The sequence below is a fragment of the Mastigoproctus giganteus genome, chromosome 8, assembly GCF_048544385.1.
Source record: "Mastigoproctus giganteus isolate SK-2022 chromosome 8, ASM4854438v1, whole genome shotgun sequence".
Classification (NCBI taxonomy): domain Eukaryota; kingdom Metazoa; phylum Arthropoda; class Arachnida; order Uropygi; family Thelyphonidae; genus Mastigoproctus; species Mastigoproctus giganteus.
The window spans coordinates 49009372-49036927 of NC_143582.1; the positions used below are offsets into that span (position 1 = coordinate 49009372).

General features: G+C 37.1%; 1 protein-coding gene across 2 annotated transcripts in view; it reads right to left on the reverse strand.

The window, feature by feature from the left end:
* LOC150081523 (DDB1- and CUL4-associated factor 6-like) overlaps nt 1–27556 on the reverse strand; it is a 328354-nt gene that overhangs the window by 79537 nt on the left and 221261 nt on the right. For both annotated transcript variants that reach the window (XM_090380016.1, XM_090380015.1), the window contains exons 13-14: nt 24434–24867; nt 13570–13729 (exon numbers count right to left, since the gene is read on the reverse strand). In XM_090380016.1, the coding sequence (XP_090236142.1) occupies nt 13570–13729; nt 24434–24867 (594 nt within the window). The remainder of the gene's footprint in view (nt 1–13569; nt 13730–24433; nt 24868–27556) is intronic.

Below are 27556 nucleotides of genomic sequence, written 5' to 3' on the forward strand. Positions count from 1 at the left end.
TACTTGTTAAGCCTGGACTGTACTTGTTTGCCTGGACTGTACTTGTTAACAGGAGAGATTGCTTCTACAGGGATGGGATACACTTAAATAGAAAGGGTGCAAGAATATTTGCTGATGCTATCGAGGCAGTGTTAGGTGGGTCGGAAAACTGCTAGCTTGGGGGGAGACAAAGACCAATAGATTGACAGTAGCCACTGGCAGAGGTGAAAGAGATTCTTGCACTGCTTCTATTAGAATGAGCAGAAGCCTGGAAAACAAGATGCATGGTATTTCAGAGACTGCTGGGAGCCATTGCGGTACAAGTAAACACATGGGTTGTGTTAGGGTAGCTAAGAATAGAAACAGGTGCAGGTATACTTGTGTGTACACCAATGCTAGGAGTTTAGTAAATAAATTTGGTGAATTTGAGGTATTGCTCAAAACATCAAAGGCAGATATTGTTGGGATATCAGAGACGTGGTGTCACACAGATATAAGGGATGCAGAACTGCAATTTGGGGAGTACAACGTCTACAGAAAGGACAGACAGGATAGGAAGGGGGGTTATGCTATTAGTTAAGAAACACATAAAAACCAAGGAAGTGAAGCCAGTCGATATCGCCGGACAGTGCAGTGTTGAATCAGTTTGGTGTGACATAAGCATTGGGAGATCAAAATTGAGAGTAGGAGTGTGCTATAGGCCTAATGACTCTGATGAGTATAATAAGGAACTGTACAGGGAAATAGAGTGGGCCAGTAAATCAGAGAGTCTTATAATGGGAGATTTTAATTTCCCAGATATTGACTGGAATTTGGGGGCTGGTTACTCACACACAAGCAGGGCTTTTGTGGATTTATTGGATGATTGTTTTCTACATCAGCATGTTCGGGAGGCAACTAGAGGGAGTAATACTCTTGATTTGATTATCAGCAGTGATTCTTCATGCATTAAGAATCTGCAGATAAACGAACCACTAGGTGGCAGTGATCACAGTGTGCTGAAGTGGGATTTACTCAAAGAAGTAACTACCATTAGGGGTAAAAGGAAGGGTTATTGCTTCCATAAAGGCGACTACGACGGACTGAGACAGTATTTAAATTCTATACAGTGGGACCAACTGATGATGTTACCAACAGCAAATTCAAAATGGGAAGCATTCAAAGAACTTATCTTGGAAGCTACTAGGCTTTACATACCAACTAAGAAATATTGTTCAAGGTTTAGGCCAAAATGGATGTCAGATGAACTAATGAGGCATATGGCAGAGAAGAAAAATGCATGGGATACTTACAAATTAACACATGACACAGAAGCCTATGATAGATACAAGTTGATATGCAACCAAGTTACAAAGGAGGTTAGGCAGGCAAAGGCAGATTACGAGAAATCCTTGGCAAGGGATGCAAAGAAAAACAGCAAAGAGTTCTTTACTTATGTTAACTCTAGAAGGAAGGGGATGAATCAGATTGGTCCACTTGATATTGATGGGTCAACTGTTGATGATCCTGCTCAGGTAGCTAACAAACTAAATGAATATTTTGCATCAACATTCACACATGAGGAGTTATTCAGCAAGGGGAATGCCAGAGGTGTATTCAACTCTAGTAGTAAGCTACAGAATCTTGAAATAACTGGGAGTAAAGTGGAGGAGAAACAAGAAAGGCACCCGGGGTGGATGGGATCTATCCAGTTATATTAAAGGAGGCAGCAAAGGAAGTAAGCAAACCCTTAGCCATAATTATGAGAGCTTCCTTGGACTCAGGGGAGGTACCCATAGACTGGACTGGAAATGTGCAAATGTGACCCCAATATACAAAGGAGGATCAAAGGCTGACACAAGTAATTATAGACCTGTGAGCTTAACTTCTGTTCCAGGAAAATTAATGGAGGCACTGGTGAAAGAAGCACTGCAGGATCATTTAGACAAGACTTCAGTTATAGCTCAGACACAGCATGGTTTTGTTAAGGGGAAGTCTTGCCTGACCAACTTGATTGGATATTATGATGCAGTCACAAAAGAACTGGATGCAGGGAATAACTTTGATATTATATACTTGGATCTTAGAAAGGCTTTTGATACTGTTGCACATGGAAGACTGCTACACAAATTGGAGCAGTGTGACATTGGAGGCAAATTGCTGCTATGGATAAAGGGGTGGTTGAGGGGGAGAAGACAGAGAGTGGTAATCAATGGACACTGCTCATCGTGGACTAATGTTATTAGTGGAGTCCCTCAGGGCTCAGTGTTGGGTCCATTATTGTTTTCTGTATTTATAAATGATATTGATGATGGTATATCAAGCTTAATGTCCAAGTTTGCAGATGATACAAAGGTTGGCAGGGTTGTCAAGGACACTACTGACACTATGCTGCTGCAACATGATCTGGAAAGGTTGAGCAGGTGGGCTGAGAGGTGGCAAATGAAGTTTAACATTGACAAATGTAAAGTACTACACATGGGAAACAGCAACCCCAGAGCAACGTATCAACTCTGTGGTACTACACTGACAGTGGTAGAGAATGAAAGGGACTTGGGGGTGGTTGTGCAGGCAGATATGAAGTTCTCTGAGCAGTGCAGACGGGCTGCAAGAGTAGCTCATGGAGTATTGTCAATGATATACAGGAATTTTTCCAGCAGGGATAAGGAGGTGATTATTCCATTGTATAAGGCAATGGTCAGGCCACACCTAGAGTACTGTATACAGGTCTGGAGGCCTCATTTCAAGAAGGATGTAGAGCTGCTGGAACGAGTACAGAGAAGGGCAACAAGATTAGTGAATGGAACAAAGGGATGCTCTTACGAAGAAAGGCTTAAGTTTTGCAAATTACAGTGTCTGGAGACTAGGCACCAGCGAGGTGATCTGATAGAGGTGTATAAAGCCTTGAATGGTTTAAGCATGCTCAATGCTGATGGGATTCTTCCTCTAGCTCAGAAAAATCACCTGAGAGGGCATAAATTCAAATTGAGGAAAGACAGATGTAGGATAGACGTGAGGAAATTTGCCTTTAGCCAGCGGGTGGTTGGTTGGTGGAACAGACTTCCATCCCTTGTGGTGGAGGTTGATAGCCTAAATAAGTTTAAGGCTCAGCTGGACAGGTATTTGGAACGAACAGAGGGGTGAAGTGGAAGTGGGTTTTTTTTTTTTTTTTGGCTGATGCTGCATAAGCTTGCTTTCTTGCATCAAATGCCTCTACTAATGCTAATGCTAATGCTAAAGGCAAATTTCTGCACATCTATTCTACAATTATCTTTCCTCGGTTTGAATTTATGGCCCCTCAGGTTCGTAATCTGAGCAAGAGGAAGAATCCCAACAGCACTGAACATGCTCAAACGATTCAAGGCCTTGTACATCTCAATCAGATCACCTCGCAGGTGCCTAGTCTCCAGATGCTACAATTTTCAGAACTTAAGCTTTTCTTGGTAAGGGTACCCCTTCATTCCTCTCACCAATCTTGTTGCGCTTCTCTGTACTCGTTCCAGCAACTCTACATCCTTCCTAAAATGAGGCCTCCAGTACTCAAGGCGTGGCCTGACCATTGCTTTATACAAAGGGGTAACCACCTCCTTTTTCCTACTAGCAAAATTCCTGCATATCATTGACAAGACCCCATGACTCGCTCTTGTAGCCTGTCTGCACTGCTCGAAAAAATTCATATCTGACTGCACAATTACTACCCTGAGTGTAGTACCACACGGTATGTTTCTTTGGGGTTATTGCTACCCATATGCAGTACTTTGCATTTGTCAATGTTAAGCTTCTGTTGCTACTTCGCAGCACATCTGGCCAACTTTTCTAGATACTGTTGTAGTAGCATGCTGTCAGTAATAACCCTGCCAACTTTTGTATCATCTGCAAACTTGGACATTAAGCCTGATATACATATCTGACTGCACAATACCTTCATCAATATCATTGATAAATATACAAAACATCAATGGGCCCAACACTGAATCCTGTGGGAATCCGCTAATAACATTAGTCCACGAAGAGCAGTGTCCATTGATTACCACTCTGTCTTCTCTCACTTAACCATCCTTTTATGCATTGTAGAAACTTGCCCTTAATGCCATACTGCTCCAATTTGTACAGTAGTTTTCCACGTGCAACAGTATGAAAAGCTTTCCTGAAATCCAAGTTTATAATATCTTTTGGTTTTTTTTTTTTTAGGAGCATTAGCAACTAAGGCCATATTGCTCCAGGATATGCGGTGGTCATTCCCTGACCTCTCCGCATCCTCCGTATTTGGTGGTGACGGGCTCGAACCCCGGTCTAATCAATAAGCGTGTGCTACGCACTGCTGCTGCTCCTTCCCACCTGGCTACGGAGGCACCTTTATAATATCAAAATTATTTTTTTTTGCATCCAGTTCCTTTATGACCACATCACAGTATCCAATCAAATTTGTCAGACAAGACTTCCCCTTAACAAACCCATGCTGTGTCTGAATTATTACTACAGTCTTACCTAAATGATTCAGCAATGCTTCTTTAACCAGTGACTCCATTAGGTTTGTAATTACTTGTGTCACTCATTGATCCCCCTTTGTGAATTGAGGATACATTTGCACATCTCTAGTAAGTGGGGACCTCCCCTGAGTTCAAGGATGCTCTCATAATTATGGCTAAGGGTTTGCTTACTTCCTTTGATGCCTCCTTTAATATAACTGGATGGATTCCATCCACCTCAAGTGCCTTTTTTATGTTTAGCTTCTCAGGACACTCCTTTGCCGAGAAGCAAAGTGGAGGACAAATTGTTGTTCTCCACTCTGCTTCTCAGTTATTAAAAAATCATTTAGTTTCCTGTTAGAGTTTAATAAGCTTCTATCCTCCACTCCCTACAGAATTCCTCATGTGTGAATATAGATGCAAAATACTCATTCAGTTTTTCAGCTATCTGAGCAGGATCATCAATAGTTGAGCCATCAATATCAAGTGACCCACTTGATAATCAGGATCATCAAGTGGGTCAATTTAATTCATCCCTTCCTTCAAGCGTTTACATAAGTAAAGAAGTCGTTGCTGTTTTGCTTTTATAAAATCAGTCTCCTTTAATTTTGTGATGGATCTCGTATATGTGCTCCCATAGTAGTCCCATGCTATACAAACAGCTTAATTACTTTCTTGTGCACTTTATGATGATTTTACAGATGCACTTTACAGATATTGTATCAACAACCCTTAATTTGATATATTTTGAGATATCAAGCAAAGGATGGTGAATATATCCATACTTTCATCAAGACAAATAAACAATATTAAACAATAATTTTCTATTTAGTACTCATTATTACCAAATACTTAGTATTTGGTACTCATTTTAATTATTCTCTATATTACCGCATTTCTGCTCACAGGCAAAATCATTATTTGTTGAAGAATTTTCTATTTATTTTGAAAATCATCAATTTTTTTTCCCTACGGTATGGCTACAGTATTTTTTTTTTGAGAAAAAGTATATACTATAGCCATATTTCCTTGTTATACTTTCCATCACTAAGTTTATTGTGCTTCAATTACAAATACCCATTGTCAGTGTAAGAGATTACAGAATTGATATGTTTATAAAGGTGGCTACTGAATGAAGTCATATGTCATTCAAAGGTCTAAGAATGTCTTCAGACTAAGTGAGAGCAGGTTAACCCAATGAGGGTTTGCCACAACAAAATAACCCGCAAGGCACATATTTAAATTACCCTGCATACTGCATTTTCTTTCTTATTAAATTCATGTTTACTTGTATTATCTCTATCTTGTGAACTCTGATCTTATGCAGTCACCCAGGAATATAAACAGAATATATATTTATAATTTTTTTGTTATCTAGATAAAACTACCTCTTGACAAATGGTAATAAACCAGTTATTTCTTAATTCCTCTGATTCACTACAGTTGTTACACCAAGCATACCTTTACATGACAAGTAAATGTAGAAGTTGTTCAAAGTGCAGTGAACTCTTTTATACTGCACTCATGATGCATTTATCAAACTTTGCCATTCATTACATATTACATAAGGGGTATGGAACAACCTATCAATATGAAATTTGGTACAAAGGTCTCTAAGAATATTCTACATAAGTCCTGAAAAGGATTGGAGCCACTGTTCCAAATTAATTAACAATGTTTCTGAAAGGGAATAGGGACTATAAAATTGGAACTGGGTTTACAACCTTCCCAAGGATCGACACAATATGCTGAAAATTTGGTGCTGATCCAAATTTTCCTTTTCGAATAATGCCTGAATATCTGAAACAATGGCATTTATATGTGTAGATTTCTTGGAGGGAATACTATGAAATCAGAAATGTGCTTAAATCTTCTAAGGGAAAAGTTTTGGTATCATATGCTGAAAAAAACAAAAATTGTTTTTTTCAGCATATGGTATCGATCCGACTTTTATAGTGTACCCATATATAGGCGTACCTCGCTAATACAGTGGGTTAGGTTCCAGACCACTACCATAAAGCGAATCACATCTTTTTTTCACTTGCCAGTGCATATAAAAGCCTAAAAACACAAATATCGTTTATTACGTGATCAATATTGCTAAGCCTAAAAAAATGATGCAAAAGTAAAAATAATAAATTTTAAAAAAATGCTACAGTACTGTATTGCTAACCTTAAAACATTTTCGTCCTTTGCTTATGGTGATTGATGAATAAACATTTTAGAAGTAATTACGTAAGGAAGGCTGAAGGAGATAGTTGAACTTCATCATCTGAGCCTTTGACGAATCTTATTCTCTTTGCTGGTGGAGAGTCTTGCCTTGATGCTGATGGCTGTTGAATGGTAGGACTACTTGCTGTTGAAGGTTGGGGTGGCTGTGGCACTTTCTTAAAATAAGACAACAAATAAGTTTGCCTCATTGACTGACACTTCCTTTCATGAAGGATTTCTCTGTAGTATGCTATACCGTTTGATAGTATTTTACCCACTGTAGAACTCCTTTCAAAATTGGAGTCAATCCTCTCAAAGCCTGCCACTACTGTATCAAGTAAGCCAATGTAGTGTTCTAAATCCTTCACTGTCATTTCAGCAATGCTCACTGGATCTTCGTCAGGAGTAGATTCCATCTCAAGAAGTAACCTTCTTTGTTCATCGACCAAAAGCAAGTCCTCACCCATTAAAGGCTGATTATGAGATGCCAGCAATTCAGCCACATCTTCAGCTCCATTTCCAGTTCTAGTTCTCTTGCCATTTCCACCACATCTGCAGTCACTTCCTCCACTGAAGTCTCAAACAATTCAAAGTCATCCATGTGGGTAGGAATGAAATCCTTCCAAACAACTCCTTTTAACATTGATATTTTGACCTCTTCCCATGAATCATGAATGTTCTTAATGGCACCTGGAATGATAAATCCTTTCCAGAAGGCTTTCAATTTATTTTGTCTAGGCCCATCAGAGGGCCTAGACAAAATAAATTGAAATTTATATCAATATCTAAGGCAGCTATAGCCTTAACAAATGTCCGTCTTAAATAACAGGACTTGAAAGCAGCAATTACCCTTTGATCCATGGGCTGCAGAATAGACATTGTGTTAGCAGGCAGGGAAACAACATTAATCTCCTCGTACATCCCCATCAGAGATCTTGGAAGACCAGGTGTATTGTCACTAATCAGTAATATCTTGAAAGGAATTTTTTTTTTCTAAGCAGTAGGCCTCGACAGTGGGCTTAAAATATTCAGTAAACCACGTAGTAAACAGACCTGCTGTCATCCAGGCTTTGTTGTTCGATTTATAATACACAAGTAGGCTAGCTTTAGCATAAGTCTTGAGTTTTCAGAATGGTAGATGAGCACTGGCTTCAACTTGTACTCACCAGCTGCATTAGCTACTAACTCTCTTGTTATGAAGCCAGGCATTGACTTCTCCTCTCTAGCTATGAAAATTCTAGATGGCATCTTCCAATATAGGGCTGTTTCGTCAACGGTGAAAATCTGCTGCTTGGTGTAGTCACCTTTATCAATTACCTTAGCTAGCTCATCTGGATAGCTTTCTGCAGCTTCTACATCAGCACTAGCTGGTTCATCTTGCACTTTTATGTTGTGGAGATGGCTTCTTTTCTTAAACCTCATGAACCAACCTCTGCTAGCTTCAAAAGTTTCAAACCTCTCTTCTGCAGCTACCTAGCCTCTCTCAGCCTTCACAGAATTAAAGGGAGTTAGGGCCTTGCTCTGGATTAGGCCTTGGCTTCAAGGAACATTGTGGCTGGTTTGATCTTCTATCCAGACCACTAAAACTTTCTCCATATCAGCAATAAGGCTATCTCGTTTTCTTATCACTTTCGTGTTCACTGGAGTAGCACTTTTAATTTCTTTCAAGAACCTCTCCTTTGAGTTCATTACTATGCTAACCATTTGGCGTGCCAAACTTAGCTTATGGCCTATCTCGGCATTCGACATGTCTTTCTTGCTAAGCTTAATCATTTCTAGCTTTTGATTTAAAGTAAGAGGGTTGCGACTCTTCTTTTCACTAGCACTACACTTAGGGGCCATTGTACTGTAATTAATAATTACAATAATAACAATAACACAAGTAAAAGTTTGAAAATTGCCAGAATACAACACTGAGACACAAAGTGCACAAATTCTGTAAACACTGAGCAGTACAGGTAACAAAATGGCACAAGTTGACTTGCTCGATTCAGCTGATATGCGTGTCACCACCGAAAACCACCTTAAGAGCAAGGCAAGCGCCAAAAATAATTAACATGAATATAATTGAAAAGTGCCATATTAGTGAAGCACTCTAAAGCAAGGTATGCCTGTATCTGAAATATAAATTTCTTTGGGGAAATTTGGGAGGAGGGGGATGATATGGAATTGGAACTAGGCCTAAATCTTTCCCAAGGACTAATGAAACACATTGTTAAAATCTGGAAATGTGGATGTTCATCCAAATTTCCTTATCAAGTAACATGCAAATTCCAATACATACTCTTATATATAGACAACTTGAGATATATAAAAACACAAATGACAGATTTATATTTGTCTGATTTTAATTTCATCAAAATCCATTCACTCGGAGTTGATTTGTTACTGCAGATGGATAGACTTTATAATTTACAAATAATAAATCAGTAATTACCTCTGAAAAACAAGCTTTATTTAATGGTAACACTCTCTCTCTCTCTCTCTCTCTCTCTCTCTCTCTCTCGCTGGCTTGCTCATTCAGAGTAATCTCTTGGCTTTTGTACAACTCAATCTCAAACATGCAGGATTTTTCTAATATCATCTGAGTCTGTTGAAAAGTGGCAAGGAAGTGATCCACTGCTTGCAGTACATTTTGTGATGCCTGAAAAGTACTGATTTCTGAAAGATTCCATCTTATGGATCAAATCAGTCACAAGGAGTTATGTGTAAAAAATGGGAGTGGCACTCAAATATTTCCCATTTCAAGTCCTAAAGTAATGATGACATGGCAACAACCACATAACACCTTGTACTGTGATGTAAGATGACATGATGTAAGGTGCTGTCTTCAGGAAATGGAAGTGCTTTTACTGTATTGCTGGGCAACTTTTATTCCTGGAAACCATTTTTGACAATGGGAAATCTTGAGCAATCCCCTCTCCACTATTCTTCAGACATGAGCCCTTGTGACTCTGGTTTGTTCTCTGAGATGCAGAGGCCAATGCTTTTAGATAATACAAAATATACTACAAGTGGCAGCTTCATTCACTTGAAGATAATTCATTCTTTTCTTCCTCTATTAACTCCTCCACGTCTTTGGCAACAACCTCCAACTGAAGTAGCTCTGCAACCTTTACAAACCACAGGGACTCACATCTTGTGAGTATGGGCTTGGCACACCCAGGGTCCTGAGCTGGATATCATCATTCTTCTCTTTCTTGGTGATTCCCTTCTACTTCTGACTCTCTCTCTCTCTCTCTCGGGGAAATTCAGAAATTTTTTTTTGGCTGGTGCAGACTATACCTCAGGGTTCCTTGCACCATATGGCTAATAATAATAATAATAATAATAATAATCTTATCTGTAACCTCTTCATACGAGTCGTCTTTTAAAATCCTTCAAAGCCTTTTACGTCCCGTGGGCATATTTTCTTCCATGCGGCATTTAAACAACTTTTAGTAATTTCCGCCCAGGCCTTATTAATGTTTAAGATGGTGTAGTAAATACTGTGATTTACTACACCAAAGTAAATTTCCAAAATCTCTTAACGTAAAATTTTTCTCACCGTCTAATGCAGACAATGCATGAGCAACTGTTGTGCGTAAATAGTATGCTTTTAAATTCAAAATAACACCCTGATCCATAGGTTGGATGAGTGAAATCGTGTCTTTACCATTTTTTTTAACCTCAGGAATGAAGCAGCATTTAAACCAATCCTCAAAGAGAGATATTGTTATTCATGCTCTCTGGTTCGATCGGTAATGCATGGGTAAGGTGGCTTTATTGATGTCCTTAAATGCACGAGGATTTTCAGTACACAAGAAGTGGTATTAATCTGTAATCTCCAACTGCATTAGCCACAAGCAAGAGCGTGGCCCCATCTTTTGAAGCCTTGAAACCTGGCACTGTCTTTTCTTCTTTTGCAATGCATGTTCGATCCGGCATTTTTTTTTTCCAATACAGAGCAGTCTTATCAACGTTAAAAATTTTCTGCATTGAATAGCCAGCCGCCTTCATCAATAATTTTTTCCAACGTCATCACAAAATTTCTTTGCAGCTGCAGAATCAGCACTGGTGACTTCACTGCATACTTTAATGTTTTGGAAATCAGCACAATGCTTGAACCTATTAAACCACCCGTCGCTTGCCATGAACTTGGCCTGGGGTTCACCATACTTATCCTTAATATCTTCATAAATACTTCTTGCTTTTGCTTGAATGACCACTGGACTCAGGGGCACTAGCTTCTGAATCTGAGTTTCCATCCATGTTATTAATAGCTTTTCCATCTTTAATATAGCACCTGAATGCTATTTTATGATCACTGTTGATCTTAAATGTGCTGATCCTTTGACATGTTCTTTTATATACGCGCACTGTCCCTTAAAATAATATTCACTGTTGAAGCAGTGAGACCTAATTTCCTTGCAATAGATGACAAACTTTGTCTTGCTTTGTACTTCTTAATCATTTGCATCTTCATTTCTAAATCAATTTTGTTTTGTTTTGTTTCCTGGCATTGCCAGCACTTGCACTTTCCGTTGGTCCCTTTCCCTTCATCATTGTAATACATAAATAGAAATGAAGAGAAGTTTCTGAAAATTTGTTTTTTATATGATTGAAGATTTCAGTGAAGGAAAACACATTTCACCATAATACCGTAACGTAAAAACCCGCAGAATTCCAGTTATCGGGATTATCACAAATGCAATAAGATTGAATGTACTACCTGCTTATAATAGACTGCACTAACAGAAAGGCCCAATAAACCATTAAGTGCAAATTGCTTTTATTGTTTTATGGTAGTGACCTCCAGAAATGTGTTTTAAAAAATATCACAAAGGCATTCAAAATTGATTCTTATAACGGAACATATGACCTTTTAGAGAGATAAATAGTTAGTAATATAATGAAATTTTCAACTTCCAAGGTCTTGGAAAGAATTACAGAGAAAAAAACAAAACAAAACAATATATTATTGGGTTCACATTACGATGTTTTCCTGGTACCTCCATTTATCCCTACATTTTCAGTTTGCACTGGCCGGCAAAAACTTATGTAAAGTAGAATTTCTGGAAGTTGAGTATTACGTAAGTTGGGGAGTTCCTGCATTTGGAATCAAGATGCACAGGAAGCTAGTGATTACTTTCAGGGAATTTAACCAGCAAGTACTTGAAAATTAAATGCTTTTTTCTTTTTTTTTTTTGTGTGTGTGTGTGTGTGCACTTTTTTTTTTAACAGCACTCATATATTTAACTTTCAGAATCAACCAGTTATATAATCTTTAAAAATGCTTTAAACATAAAGGTAAAGCTGTGATGATTACAGCAGTTCATAGTTTATCACTGTTATCAATATCATTTGCCAAGGCTTCTTTTCCCTCATCCAATGAAGCAAAAAATAATAATTAAATCTTGCTAGTCCTCACACACAGCAAAAGGTGCAGAGTATGTTTCAAATATGTGGTGGAAAACAAGTGGTCCTTATACAGTCCATTCCAGTTATTTGGGACACATCGGGACTAGTGCATTTTGGCCCGATTAAGCGGCTGCCCCAATTATCCGAAGTTTCATGTAAATAGTTAAAAATACAATGTACCTCCCCCCCTTTTTTTACAATTGGTTCACTGTACAAATAACGTTACGACGAACTCAACATAGTAAAGTACTGTTCACTATATGATATGCAGTAAGTGGCGGTCATTGTGATCACGTTTGTGAATTGAATTTTAATTCTATTAAACAGCGATTCTAATTAGCAAAAATAGGAGGAATATTATCCACAGGCTATATAAAAGCAAAGATATATTAAGCACAAATTTACCTTTTATTACCTTACCAATTAAAAAATACATAAAAATCGGAAGAATATATGTGATAATCTGAATAATTAATACATACTGTAATATGTACAGAAGCTGTTGTTGTTGTTAGGTGGGTTTTTAGGAGCATTAGCAACTAAGGCCATATTGCTCCGGAAATATGCGGTGGTCATTCCCTGACCTTCCCGCATCCTCCGTATTTGGTGGTGACGGACTCGAACGCCGGTCTAATCAAGAAGCGTGTGTTACGCATTGCTGCTCCTTCCCACCTGGCTACGAAGGCGCCTCTGTAATATGTACATACAAACTAGTTGACATTTCTGTTCACTGACATTTGTGGGTGGGGGTTAAAATTTAAAACAGTAAAAAGATAAGCAATCAATATCAAAGAACACGGCACACACAAATTGCAAGTAACACAATACGCACAAGTGAGAACCGAGTTACAAAGCTTTAAAAATACAAATGAAGAGAAGATCTGAAAATTAATTTTTTTATATGATTGAAGATTTCATGGAAGTGTAAACACATTTCACCATAATAACCCACAGAATTCCAGCTGTCAGTATTATCGCAAATTCAGTAAGATCGAGTTTACTGTCCATTTATGATAGATTTCACTAACCAATAAACAGGTGACTGCTAATTGTTTTTATTGTTTTATGATTGTGACCTCCAGAATTTCGACCAAACCACGTGGTACTGTTGGAGACAATCGTAGGATAATCTCCAGTGCTGCGGTCTCCTGCCCCAATTAAACAGCATGCTGTCCCAATTAAGGAAAGTAAACTCTGGCTATTTTCTCAATTGGTTTCTGTTTTTTAAGATTTGCCCCAAATAAACGGCTGCCCCGATTAACCGGAATCCACTGTATATCATAAAAATCCAAGATAATTTAAGGAGGTTACGGCTAATTTCTTGAGAGACTTAGTGTAATAGAATGGTGGCTAGCATTTTCGTACAATCAAAGTATGCTGAAGCTTTAGTTGGGTTTCTACAGATTTTGTTCCAACACTGTTAACTGGCTGACAGCATCAAATATATCTCATAAATAAGATGGTAAAAGTCACAAAGCAGGAAAATAATTTGAGAAAGATCTAACTACAATTAGATTATAAAGAAAATTACCATTGTTCTTGCATTTCTGTGCCCTGTAAACTTTCTCCTAATCTGTGGCTGATGAACAGACATCATTTGTATTTTTTCATGATGTCTTTCCTCTAAACGCCATTTTAATTCCTCATCAACTGACCTTAATACACTTTCAGAAATTAGTCCTGCACGTGATCTACAAACAGACAGTACATGCAATTTTCACTTAAACTTGGAGTTGACAAACAATCAATTAAAAAAAAAACAGAGAAACTGTTTTTTTTTTTATCATAAACAAAAGTAACCAAATTACTTAAAGCACATAAGAGCTGTGCAATTGTTAAATCAAAAAATATTAATTTATTAAATAAAATTTTTCTCAAGATATTTTTTTTTTTTTTAGAATTTCACTGTTGAGAAATGATTTCTTTTTTTCACGGTATTAAAAATAACAGAAAGCAAACTTTTCTGGTACCTGTCATAAAAAAAGCTTCTTAAATATATCCAATCCCTCCTACATAAACTCAAATTTTACAAGGCTAAATGGTAGCTTGTTCCAAAAAGACAACTTTTGATTAAAAGCAAATTATATTCTAGATATGTATATCAGCAGTAATTTACCATGTATTAAGAATATTCATGTAAAGGAACCTGTAGATGGCAATGATCATCATAGTGTATTGATAGCAGATTTATTCAAAGAATTAAATGCTGTCAAGGATAAAGGAATGGATTTTGTTTTCTCAAAGTTGATTATAATTAAACTCTTTTCTGTGGGACCAACTAATGCCGTTGAAAAGTGTCAACTGCTGACAAGGCTATCTGGACTAGCTTTTTTGGAAGCTATTATGTGGAACTTTATTTATTGATTTAAAATTAGTAGTGTAGTAATTATTTGTAATTCTCTGATTAATTTGGTGCACTTGTTCTTTACTTGGCCTTTGTTATTGCTTCAAAAACCATAGTCAATTCCTGCAGCTACTGTGTTTTATTGACAAGAACGTTTGAATTTTGCCTTCGTTGCCATATTGGTATAGGTGATACTTGAAGGTTCCTACATAGTTTGGAGCAGTGTAATCAGTATTAAAAGAGGCTTATAAACTATAATTTATAGTGATACATACGTGTTTTAATAACTAAACTTGATCATGTAGTGCATAACGTATGTATTAATATTTGTAGAACTTTTGTATTGGTGATTTCAAGTGAATATAGTATTGTATAACTCATAGTGTAGCACATAGCAGTGGAATTGTAGGAATTTAATTTTGGTAAACAAGTAGCACATAACATCTTTTAATAAATAAACTTTATTCTAGTAACACTATAACTAATTTAAACCTCTACGAACCTAATGGTATAATGCAACACATATAACAAACTTGATAGTGCATTACATATAACAACTTGTTGGCAAAATACATATTATGGCATTTAGGTATCTATCAGTTTAGTATTATTCTCAGTTTAAATAGAATTTAAATGGAAATCATGCCTCAAACTAGAGCAGCAAAGCAACAGGCTCAAAGTAGTGGGAGTGCAGTGGCTCAGGGAGAAGTGAAGGGTGTGGTTTTCCTATGAATCATGGCCTAACAAAATGTACTACTTGTGTGATGTTTGCGAATCTGTCTGGAATGGGACATGATGGAGCCAATAGGAATGTCTTTGTGTGTATTTGAAGCAAACAGCATGAGGATATAAGGTGCAAACTCAGCATTCTGATGGGAATTTATGAGAGCTTGAAGAACAGGGTGGATGTCCTCAAAGCAATTAAAATGAGGGACTATCAAGCTCTCAGCTGCCCAACTCAATGCCAGAGCTCTCAACTGTGCATCAGGCAACAGAGTAGCAAATCCCCAAGGCAGAATGTGTGGGTCCAAAAGGAGGTTGTAATTGTCGGTAATTCTATTGTCAGGGAAATATATTGTGCAAAAAGGATAGGAGGAATAGGACCAGAATTTATCTTCTAGGGGAAAAAGTTGATGATGCTGTAGAACAGATATCATATTTTAAGGGTGATACCGTTGTACACATTGGGACTAATGATATTAAGAAAGGAGATCTGAGGATTTCCTTAACAATTACAGGACAATTGAGAAAATGTTTCAAGGTAGGATTAAATTTAAAGGTGTCTGCAAATCTACCGAGACACAATACAAGGGAGTATATGTTGAGAGCCTTGTCAATCAATTTGCCCCTGGAGAGATGCACAAGGCTAATGAAGTAGAAATTTTTTCAGTGTGGTCTATGCAAGTTAACAGGAAAGATTGTTTTTACAGTGCAGGGATACACTTAAATAGAAAGGGTGTGAGAATATCTGCTGATATTCTCAAGGCAGTGTTAGGTGGATTGGAAAAATGATAACACGGAGGGAGGGTTATACAGACTAATAGATCAACTAGAGCTGCAAGCAGAGGTGAAACTGTTTCTTGCACTGCTTTGGAACATGCAGCAGCATGTTCCTGAAAAAGCAGAATGTTGGATATTTCAAGCTCTGCTATGGGTCATCACGAAAGAGGCAAACACATGGTCTGTTCTGGGGTAACAAAGAGTAGGAACAGGTGCATGTATATTTTCTTGTACACTAATGCTACGAGCACAGTAAATGAATTTGATGAATTTCTTAATTAAGACATTGTGGGGATATCGGAGACTGAGTAGCACTTATACATAAGAGATGCAGAATTTGAATATGGGAAGTACAATGTGTACAGAAAGAAGAGACAGAACAGGAAGGGGAGAGTCATGTGCTTAGTAAAGAAGCATATCAAATCTAAGGAAGTCCATCCAGTCGACAAGGGTGGACAGTGCAATGTTGAGTCAGTTTGGTGTGACATTAGCAGAAACCAAAAATAAGAGTATGTATTATAGGCTTAATGGCTGTGATGATGAGAATAACAAACAGCTATACAGAGAAGCCACATGGGCTAGTAAATCAGAATGTCTTATAATAGGTGAATTCAACTTTCATAAGTGATAGGTGCATGAGAGTACTGTCAAGAATATCATATTCTGTGCAAGAAAGAATTTGTATAGTGGAAGCCTATGTACGTACTGGCTCTTTTAAGGAAACACAGGAATTGTTTCCTGAGAAATTTCCTATTGCTACCATCTCAGCTACCAGTACTACTCAGTGCTTACTTGCAAAAAAAAAAAAAAAAAATCGGTCAGGGAATGACCACCACATATCCCGGAGCAATATGGCCTTAGTTGCTAATGCTCCTAAAAACCAAATAACAAACAAACAAACAAACTTGCAAAATGGCAGACAACAGGTTCCATTGTAAATGCACTGAGAAATCATCTACCCTCCAGAGGCAGTGTTGAACATTCAAAAGAGAATTTTAGCTTGCCCTGGAAAATCTATCAGGAAATTGTTGCAACAAACTGGAGTGGAACCAACTTCTTGTTCTCGTGTACTTCATTACTTGAAATTGAAACACTATCATGTGACATGAATTACTGCCACCTGATGCAGCAAAACATCTGAATTATTGTGAGTGGCTCCTTAACAAGATTGCAGATGGTGAACTCGACCCACTGCTTTATTTCATGAGTGATGAGGCATGGTTCCATCTTTCTGGTCATGTGAATTCTCATAACACTCTATACTGGCGTGCCAAAAATCCTAACAACTTACATCAGAAACTGCTTCATGACCAGAAAATCGGGGTAGTGTGTGCGATTTCTAGCAGTCAAATCGCCAGCCCAATATTTTTTGACACTACAGTGAACACAACAGTTTATCTTCAGATTTTTAAGAAATTCTACACTCAGTTAACAGAACAAGAGCGTGAAAACTGCTACTTTCAACAGGATGGCACCACATGTCACACGCTTCATGAATCACTGGCCCATGCTCATGGCAGGTTCACATGGCAGGAATGCACAGTTGGCAAAGGATTGTGCTGCCGCATTCTCCAGATTTGTCTTAGTGTGACTTTTACCTGTGCGGATATTTGAAAGGAAGAGTTTATAAGAACAACCCCCACACAATAAATGAACTGAAGGACAGCAATCGAAGAAATATCGAGGCTACCGACGCCACTGTTTTGCATCGGGTCACCTCTAATATGATTACACATGCACAGAAGTGTATAGATGCACAAGGACATCATTCCCAGCATCTCTTAAAACTATGTGTACATTCGGAGAGAATAAATAAAGTTACTTTTTACTGAGTTTGTGTTTATCTCATTTTACTCCTGTCTAGATTTCTCTAATTATTTTGCCAGTGACTGGGGGCCGGTTTTATGTGAAACACCCTGTAGTAGGTAAATGACAATGTTTAAGGTCATTCTAATAGCAAAAGCCTCAATATCTCTACCTGCCAAGTTCACAGAACTAAAAAACTGAAGTCAGTTTAGTTACTAACATTAAAATCAACAGCCAATTAGCTCTGATTATCTGTAAAGCTGAGAGAGTAAATTTTTTTTATGTCACTTTTACCTCAAACAAACATATTGTGTGGGTTAAAGGCTGAGAAGACTGAATATACTCGTTAACATTAGACTTGAATTTCTACAGATTGTAATTTTCAGGAAACACATGTGAAGGAAAGTTATTCGAGAAAACAGAAGCTAATAGGATAAAAGAGGAAGAAGAAAAGGATGCCAACCGGTTGTGGCACATATGTGAATTGATTTGGAACATGGGGGGGGGGAGAATTATGGAAGCCAATTCAGAAGAACACTGCCCAAGGAAGTATCTATAGAAAAAGTATACAGCAGAAACAGAATGTCTATGATACAGAAAGTGGAGAGACTTTGTAAAGAGATGGGATATTAATTAACCTGACTGCCCTCTTTTGAATTGAATCTAGAAGCCTGAGAGAGGTTTGTGGGAATAATGTTCCATGGTAGGGCGGTTTTGAGATCTGTCCAGAGTGAATAGTTGTTTAGAAAAAAAAGTAACACAAAGAGCAAAAGAGAAAACCCAGTATTTTATACGCCCAGGAAGCAATATTTGTGATATGCTTATACCAAGAAAGTTTAGATTAATCCCTAATAGAGGTCAGTGATCTTGACGATAAGCATAGGAGCAGTAGAGTCATTTCTGCAAGATATAAGACATGGCTAGGTTTTAGAAGGATTGAAATTAACTAAGTTAACTTTACCCCATTGGAGAATTACCCGAAAAAGAATAGGAGAAGGAATTGTACCTTTGGAAATACCAGCATTTGTGGAAAAGTTAGAAAACAGAGGGCCATCTACTATCACCTACATCGAGCAGTCAGAGAGAAAACAGTGGGTCTTCTAAACATGCTTCTATCCCAGGGATGGAAGTTTGTTTAGAAGACCTTTATGCCCAACACAATCAAAAGCCATAGAAATATCAAGAGCAACTGCTTGAGTTTTAGCAAACTTCTCCATTGAATTTGTCCAAATTTGGGTAACATAACCCAATATATCACCAGTGGACAAACACTGACAGAATCCATTTTAGCAATCACTGATCAGATGGAAGGTTTGAAGACATTTAACAGTTGGTTAATGGTTTATTCTCCATTACTTCGGAAAGAATAGAGGTAAGTACAATGGGAAGATAATTGAATAGAAGGTAAGTTCTATGGGATGATAATTAGATGGAAGCGATTTTTCACCCTTTTAGGAACTGGATGGATATGAAAAAATTTCCAAGCAGTAGGAAAAACATCAGTGGAATAAGAAAGTGTAAAAAGGTGACACAGAACATGAGCAAGCACAGGAGAACAGGTTTTTTGAAAACAAATGAAGAAATGCCATCAGAACCTGGAGCTTTCTGGGCATCGAAAATGTTCAAAATTCTTCTGACAGAAAACCACAGGAAGTGAGTACTGGGAATAGTATGAGGTGGTTTACCAAATCATCTGTACAAGAGCTAGAAGCAAAGTAAGGTGTAAGTAAGTCGGCTTTATCTTTAGCTGAGGAGGCAATAGAATCATCGGGTTTTAAGAGGGGTCAAGCATAGATGGGCAAAAGTTGCACCCAAACAGCTTTGGCAAAAGGCTAGAAAGCAGTTATTAATTAATCCAGACTTTCTTCTTGTCCAAGAAGAAAGTCTGGATTGAACAAGAAGAAAGTCTGGATTGATTAATAACTGCTTTACAATTATTGCAAGTTTTAGTGCGGGCAGAAAACAGACCTGGAGATTTTGATGCAGACCAATTGCAATATGCAACATTCTTATCTTGAATAGCCTTAGCACATTTATTGAAAATTCAAGGTTTAAATAAGAGATGAGATTTTAAGGTGGAGTGTGGAATAAAGGATTTCCTTTCCCTACAAGAATAATTTCCCTGACACAATCTAAGTAAACACTGATATCAGTAGATTTAAAACAGTAATTTAGTGAAGGAAAAGATCATCCTATTTTGCATTCTTGTAATGCAAAACAATACAAGGCTGAGAATAGCCAAGAGAGAGAGAGAGACAAAGGCACCACTGTAGGAAAGACCACCACCAAGTTGTGATCTGAGGTGCCTAGAGGACCATTCATCTTGACTATGTACAAACAACCCTCTGAAAGGTTGTTTGTGAGAAAAAGATCATGAGTGTTGGGCATGTGATTAGGCATGTCTGGTATTCTGGCAGGTAAATGAACAATCTGTGAGAGGTCATTAGTAATTGAAAAAGCCTCATGACTGGGCCCACATGACTAGAAAACTGAAGCCAGCTGGAGTTAGGAACATTACCATTGACAAGGAAAATAACTTCACTATTAAGAAGGTAGGCGTGGAGAGTCAATTTCAGAGAAATAAAGTCAAAGAGTTACATGTGATTAGTCCTGCTGTATTGCCTGGTGATACAGAGGTGGGGCATTCCTCTGCATGGTACAAATGCCACACCTCAACCCTGCTTATATTGGTTCACACCTGGTGGTCACCTCCAGTATACTAAACACAGTGTTTCAAAAATTGCACGTGTGGGTACTACAGTCCCACCTTCATGAAGGTGCAACCAGAGGATTTGGTTGTCATAGAATGAACAGACTTCACAGAAATTTTGTACAATGATGGGTATTGATGGGAAATTTGGGTATCACCTGTCAGTTCCATCAGCATTTCAGGCCCTTAGGTATAAAGCCCTAGCTTGACATATCTGAGAGAATGTCTGTGAATGCCTGTAAATGTTCATTAGTGAAGTTACACTGGAAACAGTCAATTAGTTCTGAATATCTTTCAGACTGAGAGAGTAATATAGGCAGAAAATGAACTTGGCACATTTGGCAAAATAAATACACAGAACTTGGCAAAAAAAAAAAAAAAAAAAAAAAAAAAGAGCTAAATCAGATAAAAAACAAAGGGAGAAGATTGTATATTAGAAAGTCTCTGACGAGGAATATCAAAGTTGATGTACCCATAAATAGTACATTTTAAGTGGGAGGAATGAAGGAGTGAGTAATTAGGACAAATGAGATTAACAGCAGAAGAGAAAACCAATAAGTGAGATTCTCTTAAAGAATACAAGCTTGCTTTAAAAGAATGTATAGAGAAATGAACACCATGAGATTAGAAATGAGATCACATATAACTGTGAAATGAATTGGTAACTTTTTAGAAGGTATAGTTAATTTTTTTTTTTTTTTGCACAAAAGTTTGTTTCATTCATCACGATTTGTTGACTTTAAAACTGGGGGCACATGAAGTTTTTAGATACATTGTACATGAAAGATACACTCAAGTCAACCTTTTGACGTTTGTCTGGCATATGATATATGCTTTTTTTTCCCTAATCAAATCCCCCCCCCCATGTGCATTTCTCCTCCAACATTCTTTAAACGATGGTACCATATCTCGTTTTCATTCAGATTTAGCTGAGTTAAGTTATGAGGGATTAACATTTTGTCTGCCATCTGACAAACATTATGCATTGGAATGCTTTTTTCTTTTCTTTTTTTTTTTTTTTTGTTTTGGAATTACCTGGAGAATACAAATGATGCTGCTGATTCTGCAACCATAATTTATCCCCACCCATAAAGGGTGAGTAAAGCATGAATTTCAGGTAATATATTGTATGTACCAATGGCATACTATAATTTGGCTCTTTCTAATCGAGCATGAGTATTTTTCTGAAATATGCTACATTAATGGCTTTAAAAAATATCAAGTTTCTAAACAAACAAGCTCAGTTCCTGAGTTAAGTGAAACAGCTTTAATACCAGGAGTACCAGAAAATAATACAATCTGTAGTACAGAATAATAATTTCCATTTACAGAGTCATCACTATAGCAAAGAAGTTACTTGCTTCCAATAAAATGTCACTTTGGTATCTTCTGGCAAACATTCCACCTCTTGTTACACTGGCTCCTAGAGCATTCTGGTATATTGCTATTCGGTCTTAATAACAGAGAACTACCATATAAGTTACAAGCAGATGAGCTTAGATTAAAAAAATTTCTAAACACCAAAAGTGACCCATTCAACCAGATATTTACTCAATTCAGCAGTAAGTAATGTCTCTTATAGATCTGCATTAAAGAAACATAGTAATCTTCTCCTTTTTCCAACAAGAAACTGAAATTCCTTAAACAACTAAGAATAGGTGATAACAAACATTTCACTCTAATACAGGCTATCCTTTAATCCAATGGCAGCAATGTATTTAAATTGAGTAAAATAAACGCCCATTTTCAGATAAAAATATCCTGCCCTTCTCCAAATTAAACAACATCTCCAGTCCTCAGGGGAGGCCCCCACGGACTGGAGATGTGCAAATGTATCCCCCAATTCAAAAAGGGGGATCGAAGGGTGACACGAGTAATTACAGACCAGTTAATTTAACTTCTGTTTCGGGTAAAATAATGGAGTCACTGGTTAAAGATGTATTGCAGGATCATCTAGACAAGACTGCAGCAATAATTCAGACACAGCATGGGTTTATTAAGGGAAAGTCTTGTCTGACAAATTTGATAGGATATTATGATGTGGTTACAAAGGAACTGGATGCAAAAAATTATTTTGATGATATACATTTGGATTTCAGGAAAGCTTTTGACACTGTTACGCATGGAAGACTATTGTACAAGTCGGAGCAGAATGGTATTAAGGGTAATTTGCTACAATGGATAAAAGGATGGCTGAGTGGGAGAAGACAGAGGGTGGTAATCAATGGGTGCTGTTCTTCGTGGACTAATGTTATTAGTGGAGTCCCGCAGGGTTCAGTGTTGGGTCCTCTATTGTTTTATTTATTTATCAATGATATTGATGAAGGTACATCAGGCTTAGTGTCGAAGTTTGCAGATGATATAAAGGTTGGCAGGGTTATTAATAACAGTAATGGCAGTGTGCTACTGCAACAGGATCTAGATAATTTGGGCAGATGGGCTAAGAAGTGGCAACCTTGACAAATGCAAAGTACTGCATATGGGTAGAAGTAACCCCAGAGAAACGTACCAACTGTGTGGTACTACACTTAAGGTGGTAGAAAATGATAAAGACCTGGGAGTAATTGTGCAGTCAGATATGAAGTTTTCTGAGCAATGCAGACAGGCTGCCAGGGCAGGTCATGGGGTTTTGTCAATGATATATAGGAATTTTGCTAGCAGGGAAAAGGAGGTGATTGTCCCTCTGTATAAGGCAATGGTCAGGCCACACCTTGAGTACTGCATACAGGTCTGGAGGCCTCATTTTAGGAAGGATATAGATTTGCTTGAGTGTGTACAGAGAAGGGCAACAAGATTGGTGAGGGGAATGAAGGGATCCTCTTATCAAGAGAGGCTTAAGTTCTGCAAATTGCAGTGGCTGGAGACTAGGCACCTGTGCAGTGATCTGATTGAGGTGTATAAGGCCTTGATGGGTTGAGCACACTGAATTACGATGGGATTCTTTTGCCTGCTCAGATTACGAACCCGAGGGGGCATATAGATTCAAATTGAGGAAAGACAGTTGTAGAATAAATGTGCAGAAATTTGCTGTTAGCCAGTGGGTGGTTAATTGCTGGAACAAACTTTCATCTGTCATTGTGGAAGTTGATAGGTTAAATAAATTTAAGGAGGAACTGAACAGGCATTTGGAGGGAATGGTGCGATTTCTTTTTTTTTTTTTTTTTTTTTTTTGGCTGATGCTGCATAAGCTCATACACTTGCTTTCTTGCATCACATGCCACTACTACTACTACATTTCAACTGCTACATTCCATACTGAATAAACTCCAATGGTCAAGATGTATCGTTTGCTTTTGTAATGAGCAAACCCTCCAATGCTTCACAGCCTGTCTCTGATCTCTAGCACTTTCACGTATCACCATATCCATATCTTTGTACTATTCACATTTGAATGAGTTATTACCAGCAGCATTATGATTGTGAAAGTGGAACTAAATTTCTTGTTTACAATTTTTACTAAAAAACTGATCTTTTCAAAATTAAAAAGCATAATTATATTGGTGAATACATTTTTTTTTTTTTTTTTTTTTTGTAGTTGTTGGCACATCGGCTTCTGTGGCCATAATGCACCTCCCAAGGTTTTTGCAGTACTCTGATCTAAGCCCGAGGCGGGATTCGAACCCGCGACCTTTGGGTTGCCAGGCAGGCACTTTACCCACCTGGCTAGCCCGGTCGGCAATACATGATTTGTGTCAAACCATAATTCCAGGATTTTACCTTGAACTGTTGAATAACAACATTACCAGGATAAATATCAACTGAAATACAATTTTTAGCAAACCTTTGAAGGAAATAAATTTTCTCAAATTAAATTAAAATTAAATTCTAAAATTAAATTTGATAAAAAATACTTGATTAACAAAAAATAACCCTTGTGTCTAGGTGGCACAAGGGTTAAGGTAAATATAACTATGTCGTTTGATTGTTCATAGAGCTTTGAATAAATCAAGATAGTTTTAAATAGTTATAATTTCATATAATTCTTTTTTACATATTTATTTTATACATAAAATTATTTTAAATTAATTTTCCTACCTACGTTGTGAAGTACGAGATTCTCCATGAGAAGAACCGGGAATACGTTCATCATCACTACTACTGTCAACATTCCAAGTATCCATATCCATTAACAATGGTGGATCATTATCATCTAAAAATCTATCACTAGTCCTTTCTGAATGTATTTCAGTTTCAAATTGTTCTCTTTGGTGTAAGTCTCGTCCATCAGCATTTCCACAATTTATTCCACTATGACTTTCACTGTCAGGTGAATTTACATTGCAAATTACATTATTACATTCACTGCCATTTGAAGTTACTTTGTATTCATCAGTAGTTAAATTTAAAGCATAGTCCAATGGATTTTTTTCATTTACAGGTAAAACATTATTGCTGGAATTGCTATTACTGGCCTCTGAGCTTGACCTCATTTCAGAGAAAGGCAGAATTTCTTGTGATATACTGTCTGTCTGGAAAAAAAAAAAATAAATAAATAAGTGTCAATCTCTTATGGTTTTTAGTAATTTTACTAATTACTAAAAACCATAATTTATAATTTTATAGTAAAACTAACATAAAATTAATATTCTTGAAATCAATTTCACGCAGTGGCAAAATTGATTATTGCACTACTCTACCAGAACATGTAACAGCCTACAAAGTAACGTGTGGGTGATTACAAGTCACCTGGGGGTCCTATTAGACAAGAAAATACATGGACCGTGTTAAAGTTACCTATGTTATAGCGTTAGGTTATAGTGGTGTGTGTGCCTGTTTTTGCTAAAAGCATAAACATATGCAGGTGCGCATGCACACACGTGCACGCCACTATAGAGAGTTCAGAATGTGTTCTTTCATATCAGGGCATACTCAGTGCATCCTTAGGAAAAAACCTATAATCACAAAAAAAAAAAAAAAAAAACCATCAATGCTGGCTGTTCAGGTGCACCAATATTAGCCCATAATTCTGTATTTCATAATTATGAATTTAAATTTGATCAAATTTTAATATTAGGTCATCAGTTTAATCATTTAAACATCATTTCTGAAACCTTACATATTAAAATACGTGTAGATTCAATTAATATATAAACACTCATTTATAATAAATAATGCATAGAATTATGATGGTCTATGGAATAAAGTAGCTCCTTGTTATAAACAACTTACCCTTCAGCCATAATAGTTTAATCCACTGGATGAATATACATATGTCATCCTGGAAGCACTATCAATCTTATTCTTTCCTTTGACAATGACTGATTCAAAAAGTTATGGTCCCACTTCAGGGAGGATTTTAAAATTTTTATTTGTGTATGTCAGATTGTATGCTACAGTGAGACCATACCATACTTATATTGTTATTGGCAATAGTTATGCCTGAGAACTCACAGTTTGTTTACTTGGTAGTGGTATAGGGGTGACTGCACTTAAATTTTTTGAATTTCAAAGAAGTTCTTGGAATAAAATACAGGTAAACATTATTATATCAATGATTTTCTTTATAGATCACCTGTTTTGAAAGGTTAGATATGTCTATTAAACAGTTGACTTGGCTCAAACCTCCTTCCTTATTAATTTCATATCTCTCTGCCCCCACTTCCCCATATGAAAAATATGAGATTAAATCTTTCAGTCTAGTATTCTGCAACAGTACTTCTTGCTTCACTCTCCATTTCTATATCTTTTTCAGATAACTAGGAATTGTGAGATGTCCCTTATTCCATTTAAGAAATACAAGTGTAAACCAAGAAACAATAAATACTTTAATATAAAGGTAACAGCTAAACACAGCTGATGCTACTATATACAAAATATAAAACTATTTACAATTCAGAAAATGAAAACTTAAGACAATCATTTAAAGTTACAAGAGATAGTAAGCCATTAGCAACACAGAGAGATTATAAGATAACCCATATTCAATGGATAGCTCTTTTTCTTAGCCTCAAGGAAGGGCACAGAAATCACAAAATAATCCTCTATCAAAACTACCTATACTCTCAATAAGCTTTGTCAGCAAGCCAGGGTGAACTTATCCAGACTGTTTACCCTGCTAAATCTCAAAACTTAGAACTAGCAAGCAGAAAATAAAAGTTACCAAACAGTCACTTTGACTATGTGAATCTATCTGCTCTTAAATTTAAGTCATAGCCCTGGGATATAGCTATTCGGACTACTATTTTCATGGGGACAGCATGACCAACTGATATAGATGTATGTGTGTTTCCACTGTAGAGTAGCAGAGCTTTCAGACTAATTTCAAAGAGTTGATGAAAAGGCTCCGTTTTTTGGGATTGTGCTCTCTTCCATTTTTTTTTTTTTTACCCCCAGTAAATTCCATTCCTTCGATCCAGAACACAAAAATTAGCATTGCATTTAAACCACTTTGATTTATAATAAGAGGCGATGTGTTTTCTTCCTAATGACTTGGTTTAGTATTAGCATTGGCATTTCTTGTTTAGTAGTGTTAACAGTATTAGTGATGGTTCCCTTGCATAATTGCAAACTATGCAAGGAAGCTAGCATATACAAGCAAAAAAAACTACCCACCTAACTTGTCTATCACCTCTAATAATTTGGCTTCTTCCTTAAATTTCTTCAAACTACTCATTTCCACAACATTAGATAGCAGTTTGCTCCAACAATCAATAACTATCTGGATGAAGGCAAATTTCCAGACAATCTGTCCTGCAGCCATTATTTTCTAATTTAAGTTTATGTTCCATTAAGTGTGCTGTTCAAGACAGAGTAAGTATGCCATCAGCATTTAGTTTACTCAATCCATTTAAAGCCTTAAACACTTCAATCAGGTTTTCTCACAGATGCCTAGTTTCTGACCACTATAATTTGCAGAGCAAAACTGAAGTCTTTCATGTAAGCATACCCATCTGTGTCCTTGACTAATCTGGTTGATCTGCTTTGAACCCATACCAAGAGATTAATATTTTTGTTAAAATGATGATCCCAGACTTACCTAACCATTGCCTTATACAATAGGATAATCATGCCCTTGTCCCTGATGGAAAAATACCCGAATAACACTGACAGAAACCCATGAGATGTCCTAGCAGCCTGTCGGTGATGTGCAGAAAATTTCATGTTAGACTGTACAATTACCCCAAGGTCTCTTTCATTCGCAACTGCCTTGAGCATGGT